The sequence below is a fragment of the Neodiprion lecontei genome, chromosome 1, assembly GCF_021901455.1.
Source record: "Neodiprion lecontei isolate iyNeoLeco1 chromosome 1, iyNeoLeco1.1, whole genome shotgun sequence".
Lineage (NCBI taxonomy): Eukaryota > Metazoa > Arthropoda > Insecta > Hymenoptera > Diprionidae > Neodiprion > Neodiprion lecontei.
In genome coordinates this window covers 24748858-24773183 of record NC_060260.1, presented here as the reverse complement: position 1 = coordinate 24773183, position 24326 = coordinate 24748858, and the positions used below count along the sequence as shown (strand labels likewise).

General features: G+C 40.2%; 4 protein-coding genes across 11 annotated transcripts in view; 2 read left to right on the top strand and 2 right to left on the bottom strand.

The window, feature by feature from the left end:
• Positions 1-13118, top strand: part of LOC107227963 (ankyrin repeat domain-containing protein 6) — a 92798-nt gene extending 79680 nt beyond the window's left edge. For 5 of the 7 annotated variants that reach the window (XM_046743411.1, XM_046743368.1, XM_046743323.1 and 2 more), the window contains 6 exons: positions 7874-8083; positions 8853-8951; positions 9237-10388; positions 10499-10787; positions 11401-11643; positions 12109-13118. In XM_046743411.1, the coding sequence (XP_046599367.1) occupies positions 7874-8083; positions 8853-8951; positions 9237-10388; positions 10499-10787; positions 11401-11643; positions 12109-12275 (2160 nt within the window). In that variant the 3' untranslated portion in view covers positions 12276-13118. The remainder of the gene's footprint in view (positions 1-7873; positions 8084-8852; positions 8952-9236; positions 10389-10498; positions 10788-11400; positions 11644-12108) is intronic. The other 2 variants (XM_046743290.1, XM_046743500.1) reach the window with 2 other exon arrangements.
• Positions 13119-13186: 68 nt separating this feature from the next.
• Positions 13187-16112, bottom strand: LOC107227968 (CDK5RAP1-like protein). Of its 2 annotated transcripts, none has more exons than XM_015669297.2 (7): positions 15633-16112; positions 15187-15432; positions 14717-14927; positions 14303-14623; positions 13907-14228; positions 13565-13714; positions 13187-13476 (listed from the first exon to the last, which is right to left on the bottom strand). In XM_015669297.2, the coding sequence occupies exons 1-7, from the start codon at positions 15985-15987 to the stop codon at positions 13222-13224; spliced, it is 1860 nt and encodes a 619-aa protein (XP_015524783.1). In that variant the 5' UTR covers positions 15988-16112; the 3' UTR covers positions 13187-13221. The 2 variants fall into 2 exon arrangements, with proteins under 2 accessions (XP_015524783.1, XP_046599590.1); XM_046743634.1 differs by having other exon boundaries at positions 15187-15422; positions 15633-15774.
• A 12-nt stretch (positions 16113-16124) lies between these two features.
• On the top strand, positions 16125-18590 carry LOC107227969 (PEST proteolytic signal-containing nuclear protein). Its single transcript, XM_015669298.2, has 3 exons — positions 16125-16259; positions 16720-16919; positions 17670-18590. Exons 1-3 carry the CDS (start codon positions 16220-16222, stop codon positions 17910-17912), a joined length of 483 nt encoding a protein of 160 aa, XP_015524784.1. The 5' UTR covers positions 16125-16219; the 3' UTR covers positions 17913-18590.
• A 776-nt stretch (positions 18591-19366) lies between these two features.
• LOC107227970 (40S ribosomal protein S26) lies at positions 19367-21194 on the bottom strand. Its single transcript, XM_015669299.2, has 3 exons — positions 21136-21194; positions 20396-20704; positions 19367-19447 (listed from the first exon to the last, which is right to left on the bottom strand). Exons 1-3 carry the CDS (start codon positions 21136-21138, stop codon positions 19415-19417), a joined length of 345 nt encoding a protein of 114 aa, XP_015524785.2. The 5' UTR covers positions 21139-21194; the 3' UTR covers positions 19367-19414.
• Positions 21195-24326: the final 3132 nt, after the last annotated feature.

Genomic DNA, 24326 nt, shown 5'->3' with positions numbered 1-24326 from the left:
AATGATAGGAATTTTTGGTTCCGGTTACCGCCCAGTCCTTAAGTATTTTCATTTTTTACCACAATCAAAAAATATAGTTCCGGGTACAAAATGCAAATTAGTTTTGTAGCTGTTACCGGAAAGTCTAGTATCCGTTACTATTCTTTCTCATTACGAGCACTGTTACTATATTGTCTTGTAACCGTTGCGAAAATTTAATGTTTGTGCAACAATAAATTGACGTTGAAGCCTTATTTAACTAAAAAACTGGAGTAAACCGAACATACTGATTTTGCGTTGCAATTACCAAAAAAGGATCGACAATAGCGCAAAATGGCTACGCGTACCTCGTTTTTCGTAATTCCAACAATAATCAAACAGTTGTTTTAACGATACCTGTTTGACTGAATTTTTCTAGTTACTGTAACAAACGAAATTTTTCTCAGTGTGCGTTTTGTTTACGTTTACGTCTGACATCGGCGATTTAAATTGCGCCGTAGTTGCGTATCAAATTTAGTTTCATAGATGGTTTAAAAAGAATTTTTCTCGACGTGTACCCGACTCCCAGGCTTTACCTATAATTTAAGGCTTGCCACGATCCTGATGTACAAAGTCTTGAAATAAGTTGAGAAACTTTACTGCCGTAAGGTTTTCTTCAGTTTCTCTGAGCTTGGGTGTCTGGTTCTTCCGCTTCTTGTTCGGAGGGTTATTTCCTCTTATAGAAAGACGGGATATGGTCCCGAGTTCCCGATGCCATTCCTGTAGGCATAGGCGCACTCGCATTTACGTCCACAATGTTTCATTCAGAGTGACGACGAATGTCGGTATATAAATTAAACTTTTATTGTTCTCACGTGGCGGTTACCACGCGATAGAATAACCCAAGCAAGAGCTGCGTTCTTTATTCGTCGTGACTTGGATATGCGCGGGCGAATGGGCGGGTGGCCGGCATAAAGACGACAGCTGCACCTTCCTGCTGTATATGGAATTATAAAGGTACCTACATATAGATGTATATTCAAGATGGTACACGGTCAGAGTAAATATACCACCGTATCCATATCGAGCAGGTGAATCTTTTCTGTGCCTCACGATTAATTCGGTCCATTTTTAGGTGCTTATAACGTATGCTTTCCAGAACATCGACTCATTTCCTCTACAACTTATTTCAGAGTAGCAAATGGTACTTATTTCGCATACATTGAAACGCGTTTACAAAATATCCATGCACGATTTTTCTACTCGAATCCCTGAATTTTGTTCTCTTATCTCGTGTAATTTTCTGCAAGATTCGCCTTTTTTACGTTCAACTCGGAACGTATTTATCTTAGTCTTTTTTCAACAATTTATTGAAAAATCGTGCGATAAGCAAAAGCTCGTTTCTCTCATAGCACACTTATCAAGTTCATGTTCTAGAGAAACGTTAAAAGAAAAAGTTTGGGCTTCTTCGGCAATATCTGTGCGATTTACTGTCGGTGCAAAGTTGTCAAGTACGGGAAAGAGGAAATGCGGAAATGCAGTTTTGACTTGTGGTAACCTCGTGACTTATCTGAAATTTCAAGAGAAAAAGTTTACTGTTAGCTCGGATGTAATTTTCATGCAGTACATAAATGGTGCACGAGGTTTGAGCGTGTGTGTGTTTAACTTCTGGATGTCAGGTGGCAGGTGGTGACGCAAGATTGCGACCTTTTTACTGGAATGACATGTGGCTTCTGTCACGAAACAACTGCAACGAAAGAACGGTTACCACGGTGAGATTTCAAGCCGGTTTAACTAACGAAGTAAACTTTGGTGTCCCGCAGGTAACAACGCATTATCTTACTGAAGTATTTACCTTTGCCGGGACGCGGTTTCTTCTCAAACTTAATTTGCAGGAGCTTTCTTCTTTTTCGTACAATTTGTTGAAATTATATCCATCATTATTTTCTCCCAGTGTGCACGAAGTTCTTATATTTTTTACAAATCATCTGATACACCGAATTTCCGACTAACGACCAGAACAGAATTCCAGTTATAATTGTGTACAAACCGTTTTTTTACACGTGAAACATGATCTAGCGACTGATTTGAATAAACTTGTCGACGCTAATTCCCTCGTAGAATATCACTTTATTTCTGATACATTCGAATTAAAAATTCGAGACTGTCTGACGCGACTTGTATCTGCTTGAGATAAGGATCTCATTCGATCTTACACGGTGAATAATCATTGGCAAGACTCGGTTCGTAATCAATTAAGTTCGAATTTGTGTCAACCGGGTCGCCCTGTGAAACATTCCGAGGCATGTAGCTGTTGAAGTCGCGTAATTGCGACGATCGACGTTGGTACTTTTTTGAATTCTTAAATTGCGACGGAACGCGCCAAGGCATTCGCTGCGAAACTCTGCCTGCAAAGCGGAGCGAATTAGCCGTGCTAACCGCTTCGTGGAATAATCTGCTCTAATTTGCGTACGGAATAGTATTGTGGACACTTATAGCGGAATTCCGAGGCACGAGTCTCGTCGATGCTGCAGGTCGAGGGAACGAAGCAGCGAATGCTATTAAACGGCCGAGTTGTCTGCCGCTGCAGGCAGGCATCCCCGCCTTATGCAACACATCTCAACCGATCTCCTATAGCGTACCCACAGGCCACAAAGGACAAAGGAGATGAACTCCGCGAGTTGCCAAGGTCAACGCTTTCCGCAACAATTCCCGGCCAAACTCCCTTCGAAACAATCGATGCAGGCTGCTCTCGTAACCGCGGTCCGTTTGTCTCTCAGATATTTCAGCCTGAAATCACGATCTGTCAAAATTTCATGTCCAGATACCTCCGAACGGCAGATCATTTAATAATGGACGGTAAATTGCTACTTGTAAATTGGCCTGCACGATCATCTCTGCAGGTTTCGACTCGACGAATGCATTGGTATCGACGAACTTGTCTATTGTTAGCCAAGCAACAACCCGATAGCCTGAGCGTAATGTAACAAAGTAAGTTGAACATTGTAAAGCACCGTTCGATTACATCACCCATTATTTATCTAATTACAAATGACTTCCTCTTGGGGTAACCCGCAGCGTTCACATGGGTATTACACCATAGTCTTGTTCTGTACGGTAGGTGAAGATCGTGAAGATGAAACTAATACCGAGCGAGAACCTTCGGCTTCTTTGAGAGGCTACATGCCTTGCGGATTAACTCTACCCGTAAGAATTTACGAGTCTTGCCTTCCTATGATAAAGGCATCGCAGCTTGCTCTGAATCACCGACAGCTTGCAGGTCTACGTCTATTTTCTCTAGCGTTATTTTTTTGTTCTTCAACTTCTTTGCCATCCTGCCGTGTACCTATGTATAATATCATGAACCCAACAAGCCGCAAACTTGTTCGAAAAAAGTTATGGCCTACCGTCAAAGTTCCGACACCAGAAGACTGGACTGTTCAACGTTGGTGCCGATGGTACAGGTCTTGAGGTTACACTGATCAAAGTTTACCTAGTACTCATGGTTCCTGATACTTGGAGGGTCTGATAAGAGGCTTCTCGAAAATACCGCGGTTAACAACGGTAGGTCGATGGTGGTTATGTTCATGATACACAAAATGACTCGGGTCTCGTGTGCGTTGGCACGTTCCCAGTGAACACTGGTTTTGAGTAAATATCGACGAGGGGCTTGACAAACAATGAAATAGTTTGAAACCGAATCTGTTTGACTATCCATCCGCGCGACGTGGGTAGACTCAGAGTCGACTGATAAACGAGAAAAGTTTTTGGCGACGAAAGGGAAAATGGAGCACTTGACACACGCAGATTTTAATATTCGTGTTGTGCTGTTTTTAAAAGTGCTAAAGTAACTTGCCTCTTTGGCTATTGTGGGGATTGTATGACGTCCCTTTAAGCTGATATGAAAGGCACTCGTGGGTCCAAATCGAAGTACGCGTCCAACGTGGCAAAATGATAAATGAATATTATACCGTTGAAGCGCGTTCAAATATCGTTATGATACGCCCGCGCGTTACGGTAGCAGAGAAATCATTTTAAGCAGCCAGAGAGAGACTTTCAACTCCTTCTTCTACATCGCCACCGTATTTGTGCTGTAAATGTGCGCGGTGTTTGGTTGCGGTGATGTTCGGTTTATAATCGTGGACATTCACCACAAACTCTCCCGTTTACCTTTTGCACTTTTTCTTTACAATTTTTTTCTTTGCTTCTCCCTGTCTCATTCTTCTATCAACACTGTCGAAGAAACCTCCTGCGGTTTCACGCTCAGACGCATATAAATGTCCCTTGAAAGATCCTTGCATCAGTTTTCTCAGGCGTGGTCTTTGAAACTGCAGGCAAGACTTTCGCGTTTCGTTCCTTCGCGTTCGCCGCATGAATTTTGAATTACAGATGACTATTCGTGAAAATTCATGCCTTTATCTTTCCAACACATTCTGGTCAGGTACGAATGAATCACTATTTCGAAGTTGCGTGTATAACCAATTCTATGATGGGATGAAGCTTATAAAGTTGTAAAACGAATGACGGCGTGTTGATCGAAGCCTGCATTTTAATTAGATTTGAAGATCATTATCGATGAAAATAAAATTTACGATTTTCAGCTACTGCAGACTGAATCCTTCCTCAGCCGTATCATTATCTTGCAATTTTATTCATCCGATATTTACTAGAACGTCACAATTACAGGCCTTTCCAAGATCCCGAATATCGAAGAGAGAGAGAGAGAGCAAAAAATTGAAGAAGCACAAAAAAACAAACACAGCAACCATGCGACCTTATAGTTTTTGTCACTGCGTGTACCGCCACTGGGTATCACTGGTTCATTGACCACCACCGGATCCCCAGCGAGATATACGAAGCATATTCCTGTACTCTTCATATATACGTTCTATATACATACGATACGCGTTGTACTCTCTTCGGCCTTCGTATAAACCTTTTCCACCGCTGTACACACCTGGAATCTCAGTGAATACGTAACGTTTATTCATGCGGCTGTATCATACGGCCTGTATGTACGCGTGAATGCGTATATTCACACAGGCATGCATGTCCTATTCCTACGGATGTACGAAGTGTATTTGAATAAACGATAATATAACGGCAGGGCCGAGGTACAAGGTTGCGGTGAGCAGAAGAACGAATAAGCCATTGTCAAATCTGGCTATCCCATGAAACGAGGGACTGACCATGTAGATTTTTGAATAGACGAAGCGCGTGCACTTGCGGTTTCATAGAGAGTACCTTTACTACTTGTGGGTGTGCCTTGATGGATGTCGATTTTGCATTAGTTGTTAGTTTCTTTATACACGCGAATTAATTCATCCTAATTATCAGGTAAGAAATATGATAGAATGAAAATATGCCGTACAATCAGATAAAGAGTATCCTTATACCCTGCCTACGTGCGATTGAAGGAATGACACAGGTGTGTGCTACGTGTATATCTATGTATAGCGTTGGATGCATATCCTACTGTCAACGCGGCAAGTACTGGTTACCGGTCCAATTAGTCGTTCGGAAAAGTTGTGTCTCAATCGAAAAATAAACGAAATACCGTCCAACTTGTCAAAAAGATTGTGCGTCTGGATTAAGATACGAGTAAATACCACACCCTTAAAAATGTCAGTATTAATTAACGACACGTCGCAACTGCAGATGTCAAGGTCATTCCAAAGGATATGTAATGATCTCATATAGTTGAAACCACACAATACAGCGTATTTGCTAATGAAACATATTAACCTGCCCACTTCGAAATCATTATTCTGTAAACGGATAAAAGAAAGCCCGCGAATTTTGGAAAGCCACAAACGGTTCCTCGGCTTTTGTCGATTAATTGTAAGTCTGTACAGAGAAGACTTGACAGTATTGGCGCGAAACTCTGCTGAATCTCTTGATCTGATTTATGTGCATGACAGATAGTTGTGACCGCGAGACTTTTACGAGGTGTTAATCCATATTTCACACCACGAGAGCACTGTGGTCTAATTGCAAACAGATATTTTAGAGGTTCACACGATTGCGATTTCCTAGGTATAAGATATACGCACACGAAATACAGACTTTTCTTTTTAATCCGAACGCATAACAACCTAAACATGAACGAGTTGGAATTTATGAGGAGGAGATATTTGCGTGAACATTATCCCCGATACCCCGAGGACTAGGCGAGGCTAGGAAGTACCCGGGTCGTATAATAAGCGGCGAAGAAATCTTTCAAGGCACTGTAGCGTAGTTGTAACTTGTAAGGTCTGGAACATACGGAGAGGTAAGACGGATCCGTTCGCCCCAGGACACTGCCAGGAAATTGCTACAAAAAGATAAGATCCCGAACGATATCGAGTTGATCTTACCAGCCTCAGAAAACTCTGATGCCGCATAGCTGTATAGTATAATCTGATGTATGATCGGGTCGAAAAGCCAGCACTAAATTTCAAAACTCAGTGAAAATCTTACGGTTTCGGGTGAAAAGAGGAGAAGAATTACCGGAAGTGAAAGACGGAACAAAAACCTAGATAACCAGTTCGCAATTAAATGTGTACGGATGTATACATGTGACTCAAATCGAATGTAACGAAATATTGAATTGCGTAAGCATAAGTAATATCGGAATCTGATAACTAATTACTGTAATTAACTTGACATGGTGTAGCTGCTGGTCAACATAATGCGAATATTATGATAGAATCTCTGGTAACGCATGCCCGCGTTGCAAGCCGGCATCTATAAGTTGAAATTGTAGGTTGAACGTCGAGGGTGAACCGAAAACGAAACTTTCTATAGAATGTAGATGATATCGGAGGTTGGTTAGAGACTCCCAGTCCCTTCAAGCACCCAGGGCGTCTGATCTAAATTGAATAGACGTTTCGTGATGCATTGCGCGATGTTACCTACCCGGAGGGAGCCGCCCACGACGATCACGTCAACGGCACTCTCCATCCACAGATTCACGTCTCCATTATATGAACTTACAGGGTGGTTCGTTTCAATGCAAACTCGCGATATTTTCCGAAACTTGCAGACGAGCGCTAGTAGTAAATCACAATGTCTACGCGCAACTGTTGTATATCATATTAATTAAATAGGCAAGAGAAGGAACCTTCCATCGCCATGGTTAATGTAATAGATCATTGGGTATGGTAGTCAAGAATATATTTTAGCAGCTTGCTGTAACATTATCACCAAAATATTCGATTTTAGAAAGCTCGAAAGTGTTCGCGTCAGCGAAACTGTAGCTAATAAATAGAAATATCTTTGATCTCTTGGAACTCTACATCATTATCAAAGTATCTGACGCCTTGTGTAACATCCGAAATATATTCCAACCACGATTAATTAACATAAATCACCCTGCAGCATGTGCGTGCATCTCCTAATCCTGTGATCTACGATACGATTGCCGACGTTTCTAGGTATGGAATCGAGTTACAAATACTCTCCCAATTCTGTATAAATTGTTTGAAAACGTAGAGATCCTAAGTACCACGTCAGTAATTTTTCAAGCAGATAGACCCCTACGACAAGCGGACCGTTTCAAATATATCACTCAGGTATAATCTAACGCCATCGCATGAGTAACTTGATACCGAATATTTTCATAAACCCACATGAGAGTTTTGTTGTACGTACGATCAATGGTGGAAGAGAATTGTTCAACGAAATAAGTCGTGATCCTCGCCTCGAGGACTCGTTATATCTATGCAATATGCCTATACACAAAGCGCTGTTCACTAAAAACTTTTTAACTACCAGAACCTTTCGGTATTAAATTTTGAACCACAAGCTCCAACGTTAGGACACTCTGGCGGTTATATTTGTCGAGTTTCACCACATGGATTTCACAACTTTCGAACGCGATACAGTATCAATATTTACCTAGCTGTAACTGTTGCCCTTCGCTCATTCATTTCAGCACGGAAACTCGGCGCTCCACGAAGCTGCGTGGAGAGGATACAGCCGAACAGTCGCTGCACTGGCAAAGGCTCTGGGCACGCAACGAGCACCTTTACACGCCCGCAATCTCGCGGGATTCGCACCCTTGCATTTGGCCTGCCAGAACGGTCATAATCAGAGCTGTAGAGAACTCCTTTTGGCCGGTTGCAACCCAGACTTGCAAAACAACGTGAGTATCATGTCGTTTCCTTTCATGATTAACGTGTCCAAAGAGCGGTACTGCGACTATTTATTGTCTAAATGATATGGACAATTCAGCGGACCGGGCGTCAACGATCTCTTTATACAGTCACCAGAAGTGCACGGTATTCTGACCGCAAAATGAGAAATGTCACCGCTTTGTGCAGTGTAATGACATCGTTACCTTAACAAGGTAAAAGATATACCAATTCGAATGAACCGTAGTACCTTGTTGAATTGAATCCGTAAATGCTTGAATTATGTCACGACGGTGGTTTCTCTCCTGTTCACTGATGCGCGAAAGACGCGGACCACCACGGCCCCACTGATAGTGGTCTAGATCTCGACGATGAGTCGCCACTCACCGCGGGAAGCAACTTCAAAGAGTCTTGCTCGCGTGCCAACTCCCCATGTTCTGTTTACATCCTTGCTTCTTTGGAATCGATTAATAACGATCGGCGATTACTTCGCGATGACCGGTATATTAAACCTTCTCATCAATTATTTTTGCAACAAAAAACCACAGCGTAAATTTGCCTCGATAATTGTGGTGTTTGAACATGGTACTGTAACAGACTGTTTTAAGTTTAATTTTTTTTTTTTTTTTGCTAAATTTCGTCCGATTCCACCTGCGCTATAAAGACAAGAAATGAACGATTGTATAAGATTACTTGTTTTTCTTTGCGAAAACGAAAAGTATAGAATCGGATTCCATTATTTCGACAGAAACTTATATGCCTTCTTTGATTCTGATTTAGTACGGGGATACGCCTTTGCACACCTCCGCACGCTATGGACATGCAGGAGTAACGAGGATCCTTATCTCTGCTCTCTGCCGAGTGTCCGACCAGAACAAAGTGAGTAACAAAATTCTTTTTTATACAGATCCAGTTCAAGGAGCAACGATTTTTTTTTCCAAAATAAAAAATGAATGAGATATTAAATACGGGGTAGAAAAGAAAGTTAATATTGATAAGGTTCTGCGTTCTGTGGATTCTGTGGAAAGATGATAATTACTACCTAAAAACTGACCTAGGCAAGAACTCTGACGCTTGCAAATTTTGTTCCATACATGGGTGTATTATGAATAGTGAATAAAGATGTAAATTAAAAAAACTAACTAGATTGCTTCATTTTTCCAGAACGGCGACACTGCGCTGCACATCGCGGCTGCAATGGGCCGCCGTAAGTTGACACGAATATTACTGGAGGCAGGATGCGACCGAACGTTAAGAAACAAGCAGGCAGAGACGGCAAAAGACATAGCACGCAGAAAGAACCTCTCTGAGATCCTGGAGATAATAAGTAAGGCTCGAAGCAGGAGTCGAGCGCGAAGCAAGAGCCGGGACGAAGAGTCAAAGGACAAGGTAGACGAGGGTGGAGAGGTGCCGCAGGTGAAGAGTGCGGGCAAGGGTGATAAGAAGCGCGAGAAAACCGGGAGCGGTACGAGCGGTAGCAGAGACAGTAATTCGAAAAAGGAAAAGAAGAAGCTGAAGGGTGGTAAACAGCACAAAGTGCACTTCGAGAAGGCTGTGGGCAAACAGTGGTCCCCTTACGGTTGCCACTACTATCCGGACCCGGACGCGTTCCCTCAGCCGCGACTGGATTCCCTTCCGTCGGACCCTCTCGCCCGGGGAGAACAATACTACCTCGACCTTGCTGGAAACATACGGAAAGGACCGGTCGGCGTCGGTTACACCTGCTATTGCGCCCCGTTCTTCAGACATATGGAAGCCAAGCTCGAGAGGGACAAGGCCGAGCTCAAGGCTCATATAGATCAGGCCCACGAGCGGCTCGACCTCAAGGTTACAAATCTGGAGCGACGGACCCGCGGGCAAATTTCTGAATTGACCAGGTGCGTCGTCGCCGAGAGAGCTCGGTGCGACGAGAGACACCTACACCTTCAGCAATGGCTTTCTCGTGGTGCTCGCGGTAGACACAGCGAGAGGCCGCCACGCCTCTCGACTTCCAACCCTCAGCCCCCGACACGCGCCCGCTCCTTGGAAGACCTTCTCGACGACAGGCCTCACGACAGGAGTTTCGAAATACCCGGCGAAACCCCGGCCCACGGAGGCAGCCTCGACGATCTGGACATACCCGCCATTCCCAGACTCAGCAGATCCATGCGGGATATTCCCTCGGGGTCTGGTACTTCGAGGCCGACATTGAGGGTTCTCGATGTGTCTCCGCGGCTCAATGAAACTTTCGACGGAGACTTGAAACGGGATCGAACATCCCCGTTGGGCGCAGCTATGTCACCGTCGTTGGGCTCTAGACATCAGGTGCTGCAACAGGTATACTCGAGTTTACGAACCTCGTGTAACTACGTGGATTTGATATGGCTACGTGAGTTGTTTACACAAGGTGATTAATTGAATGAAAATATTTTTGCGTTATTGCACAGATTTCCGGATCTCACGACCGCATGACTAACACTCACCAAATCGACGTCAATATGAATTGCAAAATTGGCGAAGAAAGTCCCCGCAGCGATTGGAGAGGAGCTCCGGGACGGCGGAGCGTTCACGAAATGATCAGACGCTTTCAAAATGTACCTGGCATGCATAACAGATGGAGGGGACAACGTTCTGGAAGTAGTGAACCGACGAGTCCAGACCATAGCCAAAGTTCACAAAATCAAAGAGTTCAGCCTCAAGGAGGTATGAGTAACGGATGGCGGGGTGAGGGTGAGGGTAAGACTTTCTTGTGATCCATTCAACGTACGTAAAATCTAGGGTTGTTACAAATATCCACATTCAACTGGGATCGAATCTTAGGTATCTGTTTCTTTTTGCCATACATGCAGTATACACACATACAAGTAATTTTTGCGGAATTAATTGTCGATTATTAGAACTTAGATGAAGGTGAAATTATACTTCGCATCGCTAGCTGTTATTTTCTTTTATTACAATTCAATGAGATCTGAAAACCAATACACAGCCAAAAGAAAATTACAAGTTTATCTTGCCGCCGTTTTAATTTTACACCTCAGTTTAAATCCACCCGACGAATATCGGAAAAACAACGTTTTCTTCGACATAGCGAACCGAAATTTGTCAGGTTTTATTTCACACCAAATATTTTTACTGAAGGAATATTTTTTCCTTCTAATATTAGATAAGTAACTTTTCTTTGCCACGAAGTTACTTGTACGTTCGTGCGTATATCGCATGACCTAGATATTCCTTTTTCTTTACTCTTTTACCCAGCGCGAGGTTCTACCAAACCTCTGGATGGCAAGGGTAGAAAATCATGAGACATTTAAGAAAACTGCAGAAGTTATCGAATTTTCTGAACACACAGGTAATGACTCCGAGAGTAGTGAAGGTGAGGATGACGTTGTGCAGCCGGAACCCGTCAACGGAGGACTGGCCGTCAAAGAAATGGCAACCGATGGTGTCCGCTACGAGAGCATAGCCAGGATGCCTTACAGGTCTCGTAACGCGGTTTATAGCCCTACCCCACCCTTACACGACGCGCATAACGACTCGGGCTACAGTACACGCATGTACGGGTCAAGCAAGGGTGCATCTCCTTCCCTGTCAGGTCTGATTTAGTATTTTCAACGTCTCGGATTATGCGAATGTCCTGTATTGTACTTGTTTCAGAGAGGAACTGACGTTCATAGTCTCCAAAGTCTGCTTATCATAGTTTTGCTTGCCTATCATTGTAGAGTTGGAGATGTAAATTCAGGAAACATTCGTTTATAGTTGTATTGTCACTATGGTAATCGAAATACTGCTCAAAAGTTATTCGAGCTTGATGACAATGATCGATTTTTTTACAATTTTCACAGATTTGTGCTAATACAGAAAATATTTGTCATTAGTTACGTATAAATAGTTTAATTGTGCAGGCAGAATATGAGTCGCCATTTTTAGATTGTTTTCTAATATTGAAAATCAACTTTTGAGGAGTACCGCAATTGGTTTTAAAAACATGGATTATATTTTTTTCATCCTAGTATTTATGGACTTATATTTGAATGACTGGCTATTATATTATTTATAGGGCAATTAGAATGTGACGGAATTATACCACCAGCATCACAAGGACCTTATCCCAGCGGTGAGCAGCTAGCTGCTTTACTCGAACAACCACGAGGACGCGATCTTACCGTTTACGAACGGACAGCTGACAATGTCGTAATCAACATTGGCGGTGCTAGTTTAGTTTAACGGGAATACCAGAGATGTGCTAAACCTATTAATATACCTGCAATAGTTTCGAAACAGAATACAATTTATTGTAAAAGCCGGTTGAATGTTCTTTCGCAGTCACAGTTCATTCACGTGTCCTAATAGTGATTTTATTTTTTTTCCCCTGAAACCAGTGAAAACCATTTTTACGCGTATAATAATGGACGACTAAACATAATTAGGTCATTAATAATTTGGTAATACGGCGCAAAACAAGTTAGTTTGTAAGCTATTGCGGGGAAAATTAATATTGAGTTACAATCTGCGTTTACGTCAGATGTGTTCATATTTTTTTAACGGCAATGTATATTGCTGGTTTAGATTGAGACTGCGATACTAATGTTCAATAGCTATGAAATTACGATACGTTATAATTTCAGATGGCTTCTGAGAATTTGTAAGTATTTTTATATATATCATTTTAATCACAAGTTTTAATGAATTGTAATTACCTCCCATCACTCGTATATAATATTATAAGTTCAAAGTAAGAGTACTTTTCAAATTCGACACATCAAGTTCACCAATTTCCGTGAAGAAAAAGTAAATTTTCTACTTCCGATGACAATCTCAGATCCAATGTTACGAATTCGTATGTAATGCTCTATACAATTTACAAATCAAGAGAATTAACTAATTCTGCATTGTAGAAATTTTCACCTTGTCTTTACCGATACGTAAATCAGAAGTTAATCATTACACATCAGATCACTCGATTCATGTCTCACCTTCACATTAATGGTAGTTGTAAAAATGTATGTAAATTGTCCATGCCATACATTAGCAGATTAAAAACTGTCGAATAAAAATCTATTTATTTTTCATTAATAGTAATCTAAACCTACATTCTACAAGTGGGTATGTGTGTACAGAATTGGAAAATCGAATAGTTAATTAATATTCATTATATAATTTTGTACATTTTTTACAAGTTATAGGCCATCCTTTCATAGTGATTACCAGTACTGAGTGCATACTGCGTAATTGATGAGTGATAAAGCGGAATCCCTTTGAGAACCTGCGAATTAGCATTAATTATCTGCACAACAACATAGTCACCAGCTTCAATATTACGGCTTTTAGTTGTACATCTATTGTCTTGTATTGAACCACGCGGAAATATCACTTTTATATTCCCACTGGTTCGACCTTGCATATTAAATTCGGATTTTCGACTCTTCTAAAACAAGAAAATTAATTGCAAATAAATATTTCATTCAAATCAAGGATAATATTGTACAATTTGCATAAACATTATTCTTACATACCTTTTCAACGAGGACCAAATACTGTCGCCCAATCATTGCCTCATTCAATTTTTGCACCTCAGTTCTGTAAATTGTAATCATCCTCCGGAGTCTATCTTGTTTTACTTTGGGATCAACATTATCCTCATGACGTCGATGCGCGGTTGTTTTCTGTTTGAATCAATACAAACGTGATTTTAAAGCACGTGCCTTGTCATAAATTCGAGAATTGCATGAATTATATGATTTTTGAAAGTGACCACAATATTACAAATTATGTAACAAATGATGATTACTTGGAAAATGTGTAATAATAACCAGTAAAATGTAACAGAAAAGTAAATTTTATAGACATGCACTCACTTCCCGCATGCTGTAAGCAAATAGGTAAGCCATATTGTATTTGACCATTTGCATGAGTGAAATTGTGTCTGCAAACTCTTCTTCAGTTTCACCGCAAAACCCGCAAATAAAATCGCTCGATAAACTAATGTCTGGTATGATTTCGCGTATGTGCTCAACTAAACTAATGTAAGCTTCTCTAGTATAGCCTCGTCTCATTCTTTCCAGAACCGTTGAATTTCCACTCTGAGCAGGTAAATGTATGTTGCGACAGATGTTAGGTCGTTCAGCTATCAACTGCAATACTTCGTCAGGAAAATCTTTTGGATGGGGTGACGTAAATCTAAAAATGGTAGATTATTGTTACGCTATTCGGTAATAACATTAACGTTTTTTATATTTTCATCTAACACAGACCTTATCCTCATTTCTGGGTTAATCTGTGATACTTTGTCTAACAGATCACTGAATCGCAATCCACCAATTTTCGGTTTGTAAACAGTTTTGAATCCTGCTGCCAATTTGGGATCACTTTTATCTGCAGTCGCAAATTTTGACTCTGATAAATCCCTGTAACTATTAACATTTTGCCCAAGTAGAGTAACTTCTTTTACTCCTTGGTCGGACAAATGTGATACCTCATCAAGAATGCTAGCGATTGGACGAGACCTTTCTCTACCACGTGTGAAGGGAACTATGCAGTAAGTGCACATGTTGTCACACCCTCGCATAATTGAACTGTTAAGTAAAAAAATAATGCATTAAGTGATACAATTTTAGAGTTGTGAGTCATAGAGGTTCAGATAATAACTAGTTAAAAAATTCCATTACACAAAGGCAGTAACAGAATCTTGATTGATTCGAACTGGTGTCACATCGGCATATGTTTCATCATACGATAAAATCACATTGATAGCTGTTTGATTATCTTCTGTAAGGGATAGTAATCGAGGTAAGTCCTTGTAACTATCGGGACCTGCTACAACATCCACTATCTTGTCCGTCTCCAGTAACTTATGCTTCAATCTCTCCGCCATGCAACCTAAATGTTGTAACAAGCGGTTAGAACTACTGCGGATATGACAGATAAAGTTTCCAAAACAACTAGCTGAACTTGTTTCACTTATTCAAGTAGCTGTTAGAAAATGAAACATTATGTGACTAGGAAGTGTGACGACTGTGTTTCTCTTACATAAGCTCAGGCAGATCTAGTTTCTGTGTTAATAGAATAATCAAAATAGGTTCTTGAGTAGAACATCATTCTTGAAAGGTATAACAATGAACAATCTTAAATTCATCACCTAGCAAACCAACTTTGAGTGGTGGTTTGTCTGACCGAAGACTTCTCCATTTTTTATAATGTTTCAAATGAACAAGTTTGTGCCATATCTTCTGTTCAGCTGCATCCCGAATGGCACATGTCACAAGCAAAATTACATCAGCCTCTGTCATGGTATCAGTCTTTTGATAACCAGTTTTCTTCAAAATCGACCAAATGATTTCTGTGTCACTTACATTCATCTGACATCCGTAAACACTAAAATAAACTGTAAATTATATGTACTATCAGTGAATTATCACGTAGTTTGTGGTGTTCAACTACTACCGAAAGAAATATACTTCAGAGACGGCATTTCACAACGATGCAACTGTTGGGCGGCAATTTATGCTAGCTTTTTTTAAAGATCATCGTGGTTAGAAATAGGGATTAATTTGCAAATCCACAAGTATGAGTAAATCAACTTACCTTTCCGGTCATTACCGCAAGTTGCTTTTAAATAAGGAACAGGTTCAGCCTCCGTAGAATCTACGGTAACATCTGACTTAATAAAGTCTTTTAGATCGGGACCTTCACTGAGATTGGGAAAAGTTCGAAATGGCTTTCCATTCTGAGTGATAGAATTTATTTCGCGATCATCTATCAGTTTCGGTGTAATTGAAGCATTTTCATGTTTGGTACGATATATTTGTAGGTTATATTTTGAGAGGTTATGATTGTTAACACAACCAAAAACCCTCCGATAATCCGTGCCTAATTGGCAGTAAGCATGGCGATTTATGGTGAGCCCGTATCGGTAAATAGCGCACTTTAATCCGCTCATGTTACAGCGAAACAATTATTAAAGCCTAATGTATGTAACGTATATTCCCTCACATCCCGTCATAATGACGTCAGCGTCGTTGGGTTGGCAGCCCTCACTTCGACTGGCTTTGCTGGTAGCGTATGTTTAGTAACGATTTTTACGTTCTTCAGGTCGGTACGGCGCCTCTGCGGTCACATTTTCTCGCATCGTTCTTTCACCTGGATAATTTTAACAACAATCCGCGATAAAAATGTCGAAGAGGAATAGCACGAGCGAAGATTACAGAAAAGGTTTTGTTCATTTTATTAGTAGTAAATGGTATCTCTTTAACGGTAAATTACATCATCTTCACTTCTTCGCTCGACTGAGCTGTTAATGTATTTACATGTATGTGCAGATGTATATGCATATGTGTGTAATATGTATGCTGCTTGTTTACACGCTATCTACACCGTAAACTTGTATGCTCGTTACAATGTTTCGTGCATGATCCAAATCTAGTCATAGAATTTTTATGTAGTCAAGTATGAAAACATCAAGTTTTGATATTAATCAGAGAGACTTTAATGCGATAATTTAGCTTTAATTTGTTTTTTCTTTCTTTCTACTTTTACTGCAGCTTTTAGTAATTTGCTCTTTTTACGAATTTAGTGAAATGTTAGTAGCGTAGCGTGCTGCTTAAAGATTTCCGGTTAATAAGTCAGCTTTGTTTAACTTGATCTGAACTTTGCCAGTGTTTGACGTTGTCAGGGTCAAGTGCCTACAGAGCGGCGGATCGCAGAGGGGATGACTGGGAACGGGATCGATCACCACTACGCGATGATGTATGCAACCAGACCAGCTCTGACCAGACTGATCATAAGAAGCAGAAACTCACTTTTGGCTTTGGAAAGAAACCTCTACCCACCGAGCAGAAGAAAGGCATCCAAATCAAACTAGGATCGGGATCCGTACGCATTTTAGGCCAATTTTATACAGTCTTTTCATATTTAAATGGACTTCGCATATATCCTATGTCTTGCACAAATTACACAATCATTTGTCACAGTTACAAAGGCAAGAAAATATTAGATTCAGGTTTTCATGAATGAAAGTGAATTTAGCCCCTATTTAGCAAGCGTCATTCAGTTACTTTCGCACTCAAAATGTTTGATCACTGTTGGTTAATTTTTACATACTGCTTGCCATCAAATACTAGTAGATTTTATCAGTGGCTTTCGCACCGCATAAATAACTGATATGTAAGGAAAATTATTTTAGAGCTAGAAACATTTTTAGAAAACATCAACTGCAATCAAAATTAATGCTTTGACGAAGACCATTATCTCTTTTTATAAAGCATAACGTATGAAAGAAGAGTATAAACTATAATATAAACATTTCTGGAAAATGCGGACATATACATTCTTTCATGTCATAATCAATTCACATAGAGTTTTTTCTTTTAAATAGTCGAGGAATAAGTTGACTTTTACACTGGAAGACATGGAAAAGAAATCACATCTCTGGTTTTATGACAGACATGTTGATCTTTCCATATTCGGATTTTCATGAAATTAAACTAACTTTGTGAGCATTCCGATTCGAGCTGATTACCATGATTTTGTTATTTGTTCACTTTTTTTACATTAAAATTGTTTCAAATATACATACTTCATCTTGGTAAAAATCTGTTCACTAAAGTAGTGAAACAATTGCAGAAGCCTAGCGTGAAACCAGCTGCAGTTCAGAAGCCGACAGTTGCTTCAGTGTTTAATGCTGATGATGATGACGAACCTGAAGAAATGCCTGCGGAAGCAAGAATGCGGATGAGAAATATCGGTCGGGAAACACCGACGTCAGCAGGACCGAATTCATTTGGAAAAACGAAGCAAGGATTCTGTGATTCAAAGAAGATATTTGAGAAGACATTAAAGAGGGCTATGGAGGAAGCTCATAAATGATTGATTGAACCGTGCAGCATCTATCGAAATCGACTGTTGTTAATACATTAATTTAATAATTAATTTAAAAGGTATCTACCAATTCTAACTTACCGGTAGAACCACAGTTATAAAGGGAAAAAAAGTTCTACTAAAAAATGAATCGATAAAGAGATATAGCACCACTTGAGATTCATGTCGTTAAGGAAGGATTTCATCACCAGAAATATAATTATTGTTACATTTAATCATTAGCATAATACTGCAGAAGAAACTATTATCATTGTCATATAGAAATACCTTGTCGTTTTACTCCTTGACTAAATAGCTATAACCTCTAGTTTTGTATAGAGTATTCAAACGTGGTGATAACAGTCTTTCAGAAATTGCACATCTTTAATTGAATTAATATTAACATCTTACATCCATTAAAATGTCCAAAAAAAAACTTTGGGAATTTAGTGTTTTTCCCGGACTCTTACCTTTCAAGAGACGGCTCGAATATTATGTTTGGAAGTCTGGACAATGATAAAAATCCTGGTTATACTAACCGTTTTACCATTTAGATAACAAGAAATTATCGCTTTTTGTACGGCATGTAAATTGCAATAAAAAATCGTACAGACGTTTGGAAAGAGAAAAAAAACAGCAAGATTGAAACTTTCCCGAAAATACTTATCAACTTTATTATTTTATAAGGAAAAATTATTCTAATTAAGATGACGTTCTCGTATTCTCATATTTTTTGTGGTAGCTATAAAAAAGCTAGACTTGTGTTGATCAAAGCACAGCTTAGAATTCAATTACGCTATTCAGTAATCACATTTACGTTTTTTATATTTTCATCTATCACAAATCTTATTCTCCTTCCTGGGTTAATCTATGAAACTTTGTCTAACGAATCACTGAATTGCAAGCCGCCAATTCTCAGTTTGTTAATTAATAAGCTAGAGAAAACAAATCGAAAAAATTTGCAACTTCTAAGAATACGAAATAGAGTTAGAATCCCTTTTGATGTCTCAATATAATATGATTATCTATACGTAGATACCAAAGTAACGTACAGAGCTCCGAATACATATTGCAATTTATTATCACACGCATATACAACAAATGTACACGCGAAAATTAAAAAAGCTTACATGCTCGGTCTCACCCTCTGTAACAATCTATAATGACGAAGTTGATCTAACCATGATTTTGATACTCTGACATAACTGTTTAGTGAACATAAAAATTCAACTACCTTAAAAATGAAGAAATTACGAAAGACCCTTTGGGGTCAAAACACAAACCAGAGTGCAAACGTAGATATTTTTATCCTGTTGTTGCATCTAAATTATTTCCGCTGAACTTGTTCGTTATATCAACGAGAAGCAATAAAGTTACAATTTTAAGGATTTACACAATGTAGCACGTAATAATATCAGTACGAATAAAGAAATATTTAATGAAAGAAATAAGAACTCAATATATCAAGTTTTGTAAATTTATTTGGGCTTAGAAATTACACATGATTTCATTCACTTCCTTTGTTGCTGTCCTTGACGCATGTCCTGTAATTGCAAATAGCAAAAATTAATATTGTATAAATCTAGAATATACCTTGCAATCAAAAGAAACCGATATATTTCCTTTAGAAATACTTTTATAAACACGAAATTTTTATCTACCTCACAGCGTCACTTTTGCAATTATTGCCCAATATTTTCCAGTCTCTGTGTGTTTACGCAAGTGCTTGTATGTGTGGACAATGTATCCAGAATTCCAGGAAAATGGGTTTACCGATTTGGATGAAAATTGGATAAAAAATCGATTTACGCGGGAAGATAACCCACAAAACTTTTCAAGTTTCTATCGCTTCCAGTTACAAGAAGACAATTTTTTAACTTTTCAATAATTATTTCGTGAATCCAAAATTACAAGGGAATTGCTTAACCGACTAGGATGAAATTGTAGTGTTACGTGAAATATTCAGGAAAAGTGTCACGAAACTTTTGAAACTTCTATTACTTCCAGTTATGTATATCCTGAATTCTGAATAAACTATCAAATCGACTTAATAAAGGAAATCGGCTTTTCAATAGGTTTGACAAGTTATATAAAAAATATCAATCTGCTTCCGATTATGAAATGTTGGTAAATTTGTAAAAAAAAATGTTAATAGATAAATTTGGAAAGTAACGTTGAAAAATAACTATGCAGAGTAGAACCTTAATTATTCAAGAACTTGCTTTTCCTGAACATTCTATTGTTTGAACAATAGTGGGACATTCAAATAAGTAAAAAATGTCAGCGAAAGCTCACTCGCAGATATTTTGATGCATCACATAAACATGTGTGAATGCTAAATAGCATTGCCAGTGTATCATTAATTTGATTTTATCAGTTGGGTAGTCAAACTAACATCATTTAGAATCACAAATAAAACAACAAAAAGTTTTAGGTTTAACCAAACAGGCACCTGTGCAACCTATGATTTGTCATTTCTATAAAATAATTACCCTGGGAAAGTTGCGCTGTGGAGGCGTACGAATGCGTCGTGCTTCCTTGGACCTGTTGCGAACAACCTTGGAGTGAATAGCGCAGGATACACAGTAGTGTAACTTGGCATAGAGTTTGGGTAGCTGATAGGCAGAATAAACGCTAGCTTCGGTAATATCCCTGACAGCAGCCGCTTCGACGATGTTACGAATTACAAACTTCTTTATCGCCTTGTCCTTTGGAACGCAACGGGCGCAGTTGGTGCAACGGACAGGATTGACGTGTCCCCGACCGTGCTTTGCACGTCCACCATTTCGGCGTTTGCAGGTCTGTATTAAAACAGATAATCATTGGTTAAATAATTAGGAGTGATTTATTAATCGCAGTGGAACAATCATGTTTGCTTTGAGAATTCAGTCGTCACGTTCAAATTCAAATTCGGGATAAATCGAAAGATTTTCTAAACTGAGGTAACGACTAACGATAACGTAAAATTAATTCATTTCTAATTGTAAAATAGGAACCGCAGAGGTTAACAGAAAGATTGCGTGTCCTTCACAAAAGGCTAGGCCGCTAAGTCCACATGGTGTGATGATATTGACGTTAGATTTGTGGTTAGTGTATAAATTTGAGGAACGCTGATAAAGTTTCTTGAGCACGTGTCAGATGATTTTTCTCAATACGATAACACTATACTTAGATTTATACACCGGTAAATAAATAATATAATGTTATACGATGAAGGACTGAATTTGGTTACCATTTTGCCACAATTCCCAAGAAAGAGAAACCGGATATGCTGTCTACCTATTGGATTCGGAATAGTAGAATCGGACCGCGGTCAAATCAGCATACTTCCGTCTCGGTAACATTTATAGACAATGATTTCGAATATCAAATTACAATACTGTTAGGAAAAGTCTCATTATTTTACACCATTAATGAAGATGATAGAGAGATGCAAAAATAGCAATCAATTGGAGGTTTAAATTCAAAGTTGACTCCACAGTAGTTTTGAATGTGGGTACCGACGCATCGGTAAAATGCGGCGCGACGAAACCCACGTGGTTCGGTTAATGGATCTCAATTACATTGGAAAATTGAAAAATTCAAGATCATTAATTGGAAGTGTGACAAAATCGAGATTTGAAGAAGCGAGATGATGTAGCTGTTGACGTATTCGAACTGCGGGCTATCGATTCCTCACGCAGAATAGTCGATGTAGTGCATCAAAGTATTGCTTCAAGCATTTTTCAAAATCGTCAGCATTTTCAGAAAAAAACCGAAGCATTTGTCTTGCTGCAGTTGCTGCGTCTTTCAACTTGAGGCGTTAAATGAATAATATAAAGACGGATACCCCTAGGTACATTTTTGTGACCAGTTTTCGTCGGGAAAGTGGGCCCAGGAGGGCCTGGGGGCGTAGGAGGGTTCTGCTCTATCGACTCTATCTAATGGGCTCGCACCGACATTCGTAGCATTGCAGCAAAAGTAATCTCGGTATGGAAGCTTGAAATTGAGTACAAAGTGAGTACGTAGGATTAATTGTCGACTGCGTCTTAGAAATGTCGATCAGCTCGCACAGCCCGTGAGAAGACGCGTTAGTCAGGTGAGAGTCATTCAAATCGACTCCGGGACCGAAAATTTTCGCCTCAAAAAACGAAGAAAAATTAAGGCTGAACCCTTTGCATTTTTGGCGAAAATTTTCGCGATTTTGAAAAGTGCTGGAATCAATTAATTGTAGCACTAATCGTACGTGATTTTGCGAGAGAAATCGATTGGGCGCAGTCCCAACACGCTGCGATCAACGCATCAAAAGTTACAGCCAAAAAACCAGAACCTGAAATTTCGACATTTTTCAGCAGGTGCTTTTTCGCTCGCCGTTTCTGTCCTGTTGGTCCTACGCTCTTTTCGCTGCGTTTCCTGAGTTCCTGTGGGGTCCAATGAGTCAGGAAAGGGTCACACAAATCGAATCTGAGACCAAAAATTTTTTGCTCGAAAAATGAAAAAAAAGTAAGGCTAACGCCTTTATATTTTTGGTGAAAATTTTCACGATTTTGAAAAGTGCAGAAAAATGCTTTGTTGTCCGCGTCCTCCTCGACCTCCTCCGATCACCGCCAACCACCTCCAAACACCTCCTACGCTGACTGAAGCATATAAAGACAGTTACCCTGATGAGCTTTGGTGTGACAACCGAAAATCGTCGTGCGCTTTCGCTCCCTGAGATGTTCCAACTGTAGAGTTGAGAACTCATTGCAGAACATCGGAGAGTTAACGATTTCGATATGATGCTGGCTGTATGCTGGGTGCACTCACTTTCCGAGTAACACAGTCTTCGCAATCATCATCCAACTGACGCAGAACGGCAGCGTTATTAGCCGACCCGTTCACTGAAGAATATATCTTCAGTCAACGGCTGACCATCGAAGGGCCTGGCCACTTGAGTCTGGAATCGGCAGGAGAGATAAAGTGCGTATTTCTTGTATGAAATGTGAAACCTAAAATCATTATGCATCATATCATATCATCGTACATCATACATCATACATCATACATCGTACATCATACATCATCATACATAGTATCAAAGTTCGAAACCAAAGTTTGGATGTCGGATGTTCAGAAAGTGACGTCACCAATTCAAAATCAGCTAGCCGAATTCCTCAGTCTGGAACGAACCGCGCAGTAGAGCGGACGGATGAGAGTCGCGCTCCGCAAATTTCGAGTACCGGGTTCTCAACCTCCCAGATCCCGCGCTTCGGGTCCGCTACGTATTTCGAGTACCGGGTTCCCAACCTCCCGGATCCCGCGCTTCGGGTCAGCTACGCGGTGAAACTCGACTTCCAGGACACGCACTCCGTAATTTCTTTACTCCAGGTCCGCTACCTGGTAAAACACGACTTTCAGGACACGCGCTCCGTAATTTCTTTACTCCAGGTCCGCTACCTGGTGAAACACGACTTTCAGGACACGCGCTCCGTAATTTCTTTACTCCAGGTCCGCTACCTGGTAAAACACGACTTTCAGGACACGCGCTCCGTAATTTCTTTACTCCAGGTCCGCTACCTGGTAAAACACGACTTTCAGGACACGCGCTCCGTAGTTTTTGCGCTCAAGGTCCACTACCTGCAGGAACTCGACTTCCAGAACAAGCGCTCCGCAGTTTTGGCTGTCCAGGTACTTGACCTGATGACTTTTGACCTTCGGGAGTAATTTTGCGTAGTTCCGGCTGTACAGGTTCGCGACCTCGTGACTTTTGACCAAGCGCTGTGTAGTTTCTGCGCGGGTCCGCTACGCGGTGAAACTCGACTTCCAGGATAGGCGCTCCGTGGTTCCTGGTTCATGTTTACAATAAATTATTTCAATTCGTTTTTCGCGCAAGCCGAAATTCAGTAGCTGTCAGTCCGCTAATAAAATTTCTCGACTTCCAGGATAAGCGCTCCGTGGTTCCTGGTTCATGTTTACAATAAATTATTTCAATTCGTTTTTCGCGCAAGCCGAAATTCAGTAGTTGTCAGTCCGCTAATAAAATTTCTCGACTTCCAGGATAAGCGCTCCGTGGTTCCTGGTTCATGTTTACAATAAATTATTTCAATTCGTTTTTCGCGCAAGCCGAAATTCAGTAGCTGTCAGTCCGCTAATAAAATTTCTCGACTTCCAGGATAAGCGCTCCGTGGTTCCTGGTTCATGTTTACAATAAATTATTTCAATTCGTTTTTCGCGCAAGCCGAAATTCAGTAGCTGTCAGTCCGCTAATAAAATTTCTCGACTTCCAGGATAAGCGCTCCGTGGTTCCTGGTTCATGTTTACAATAAATTATTTCAATTCGTTTTTCGCGTAAGCCGAAATTCAGTAGCTGTCAGTCCGCTAATAAAATTTCTCGACTTCCAGGATAAGCGCTCCGTGGTTCCTGGTTCATGTTTACAATAAATTATTTCAATTCGTTTTTCGCGC

What these genes read in the sequence shown, in the direction of transcription:
- LOC107227970 (XM_015669299.2), bottom strand. An exon ending in CACAGCGCAACTTTCCCAGG is followed by an intron (nt 19,448 to 20,395) that starts GTAATTATTTTA and finishes TTGCAATTACAG; the next exon opens with GACATGCGTCAAGGACAGCA.
- LOC107227968 (XM_015669297.2), bottom strand. Translation starts at nt 15,987, where the DNA reads ATGAGCGGATTAAAGTGCGCTATTTACCGATACGGGCTCACCATAAAT. An exon ending in TTGCGGTAATGACCGGAAAG is followed by an intron (nt 15,433 to 15,632) that starts GTAAGTTGATTT and finishes TATAATTTACAG; the next exon opens with TTTATTTTAGTGTTTACGGA. An exon ending in TTGCTTACAGCATGCGGGAA is followed by an intron (nt 13,715 to 13,906) that starts GTGAGTGCATGT and finishes TGATTCAAACAG; the next exon opens with AAAACAACCGCGCATCGACG.
- LOC107227969 (XM_015669298.2), top strand. Translation starts at nt 16,220, where the DNA reads ATGTCGAAGAGGAATAGCACGAGCGAAGATTACAGAAAAG. An exon ending in GAGCGAAGATTACAGAAAAG is followed by an intron (nt 16,260 to 16,719) that starts GTTTTGTTCATT and finishes TGACGTTGTCAG; the next exon opens with GGTCAAGTGCCTACAGAGCG. An exon ending in TCAAACTAGGATCGGGATCC is followed by an intron (nt 16,920 to 17,669) that starts GTACGCATTTTA and finishes AAACAATTGCAG; the next exon opens with AAGCCTAGCGTGAAACCAGC.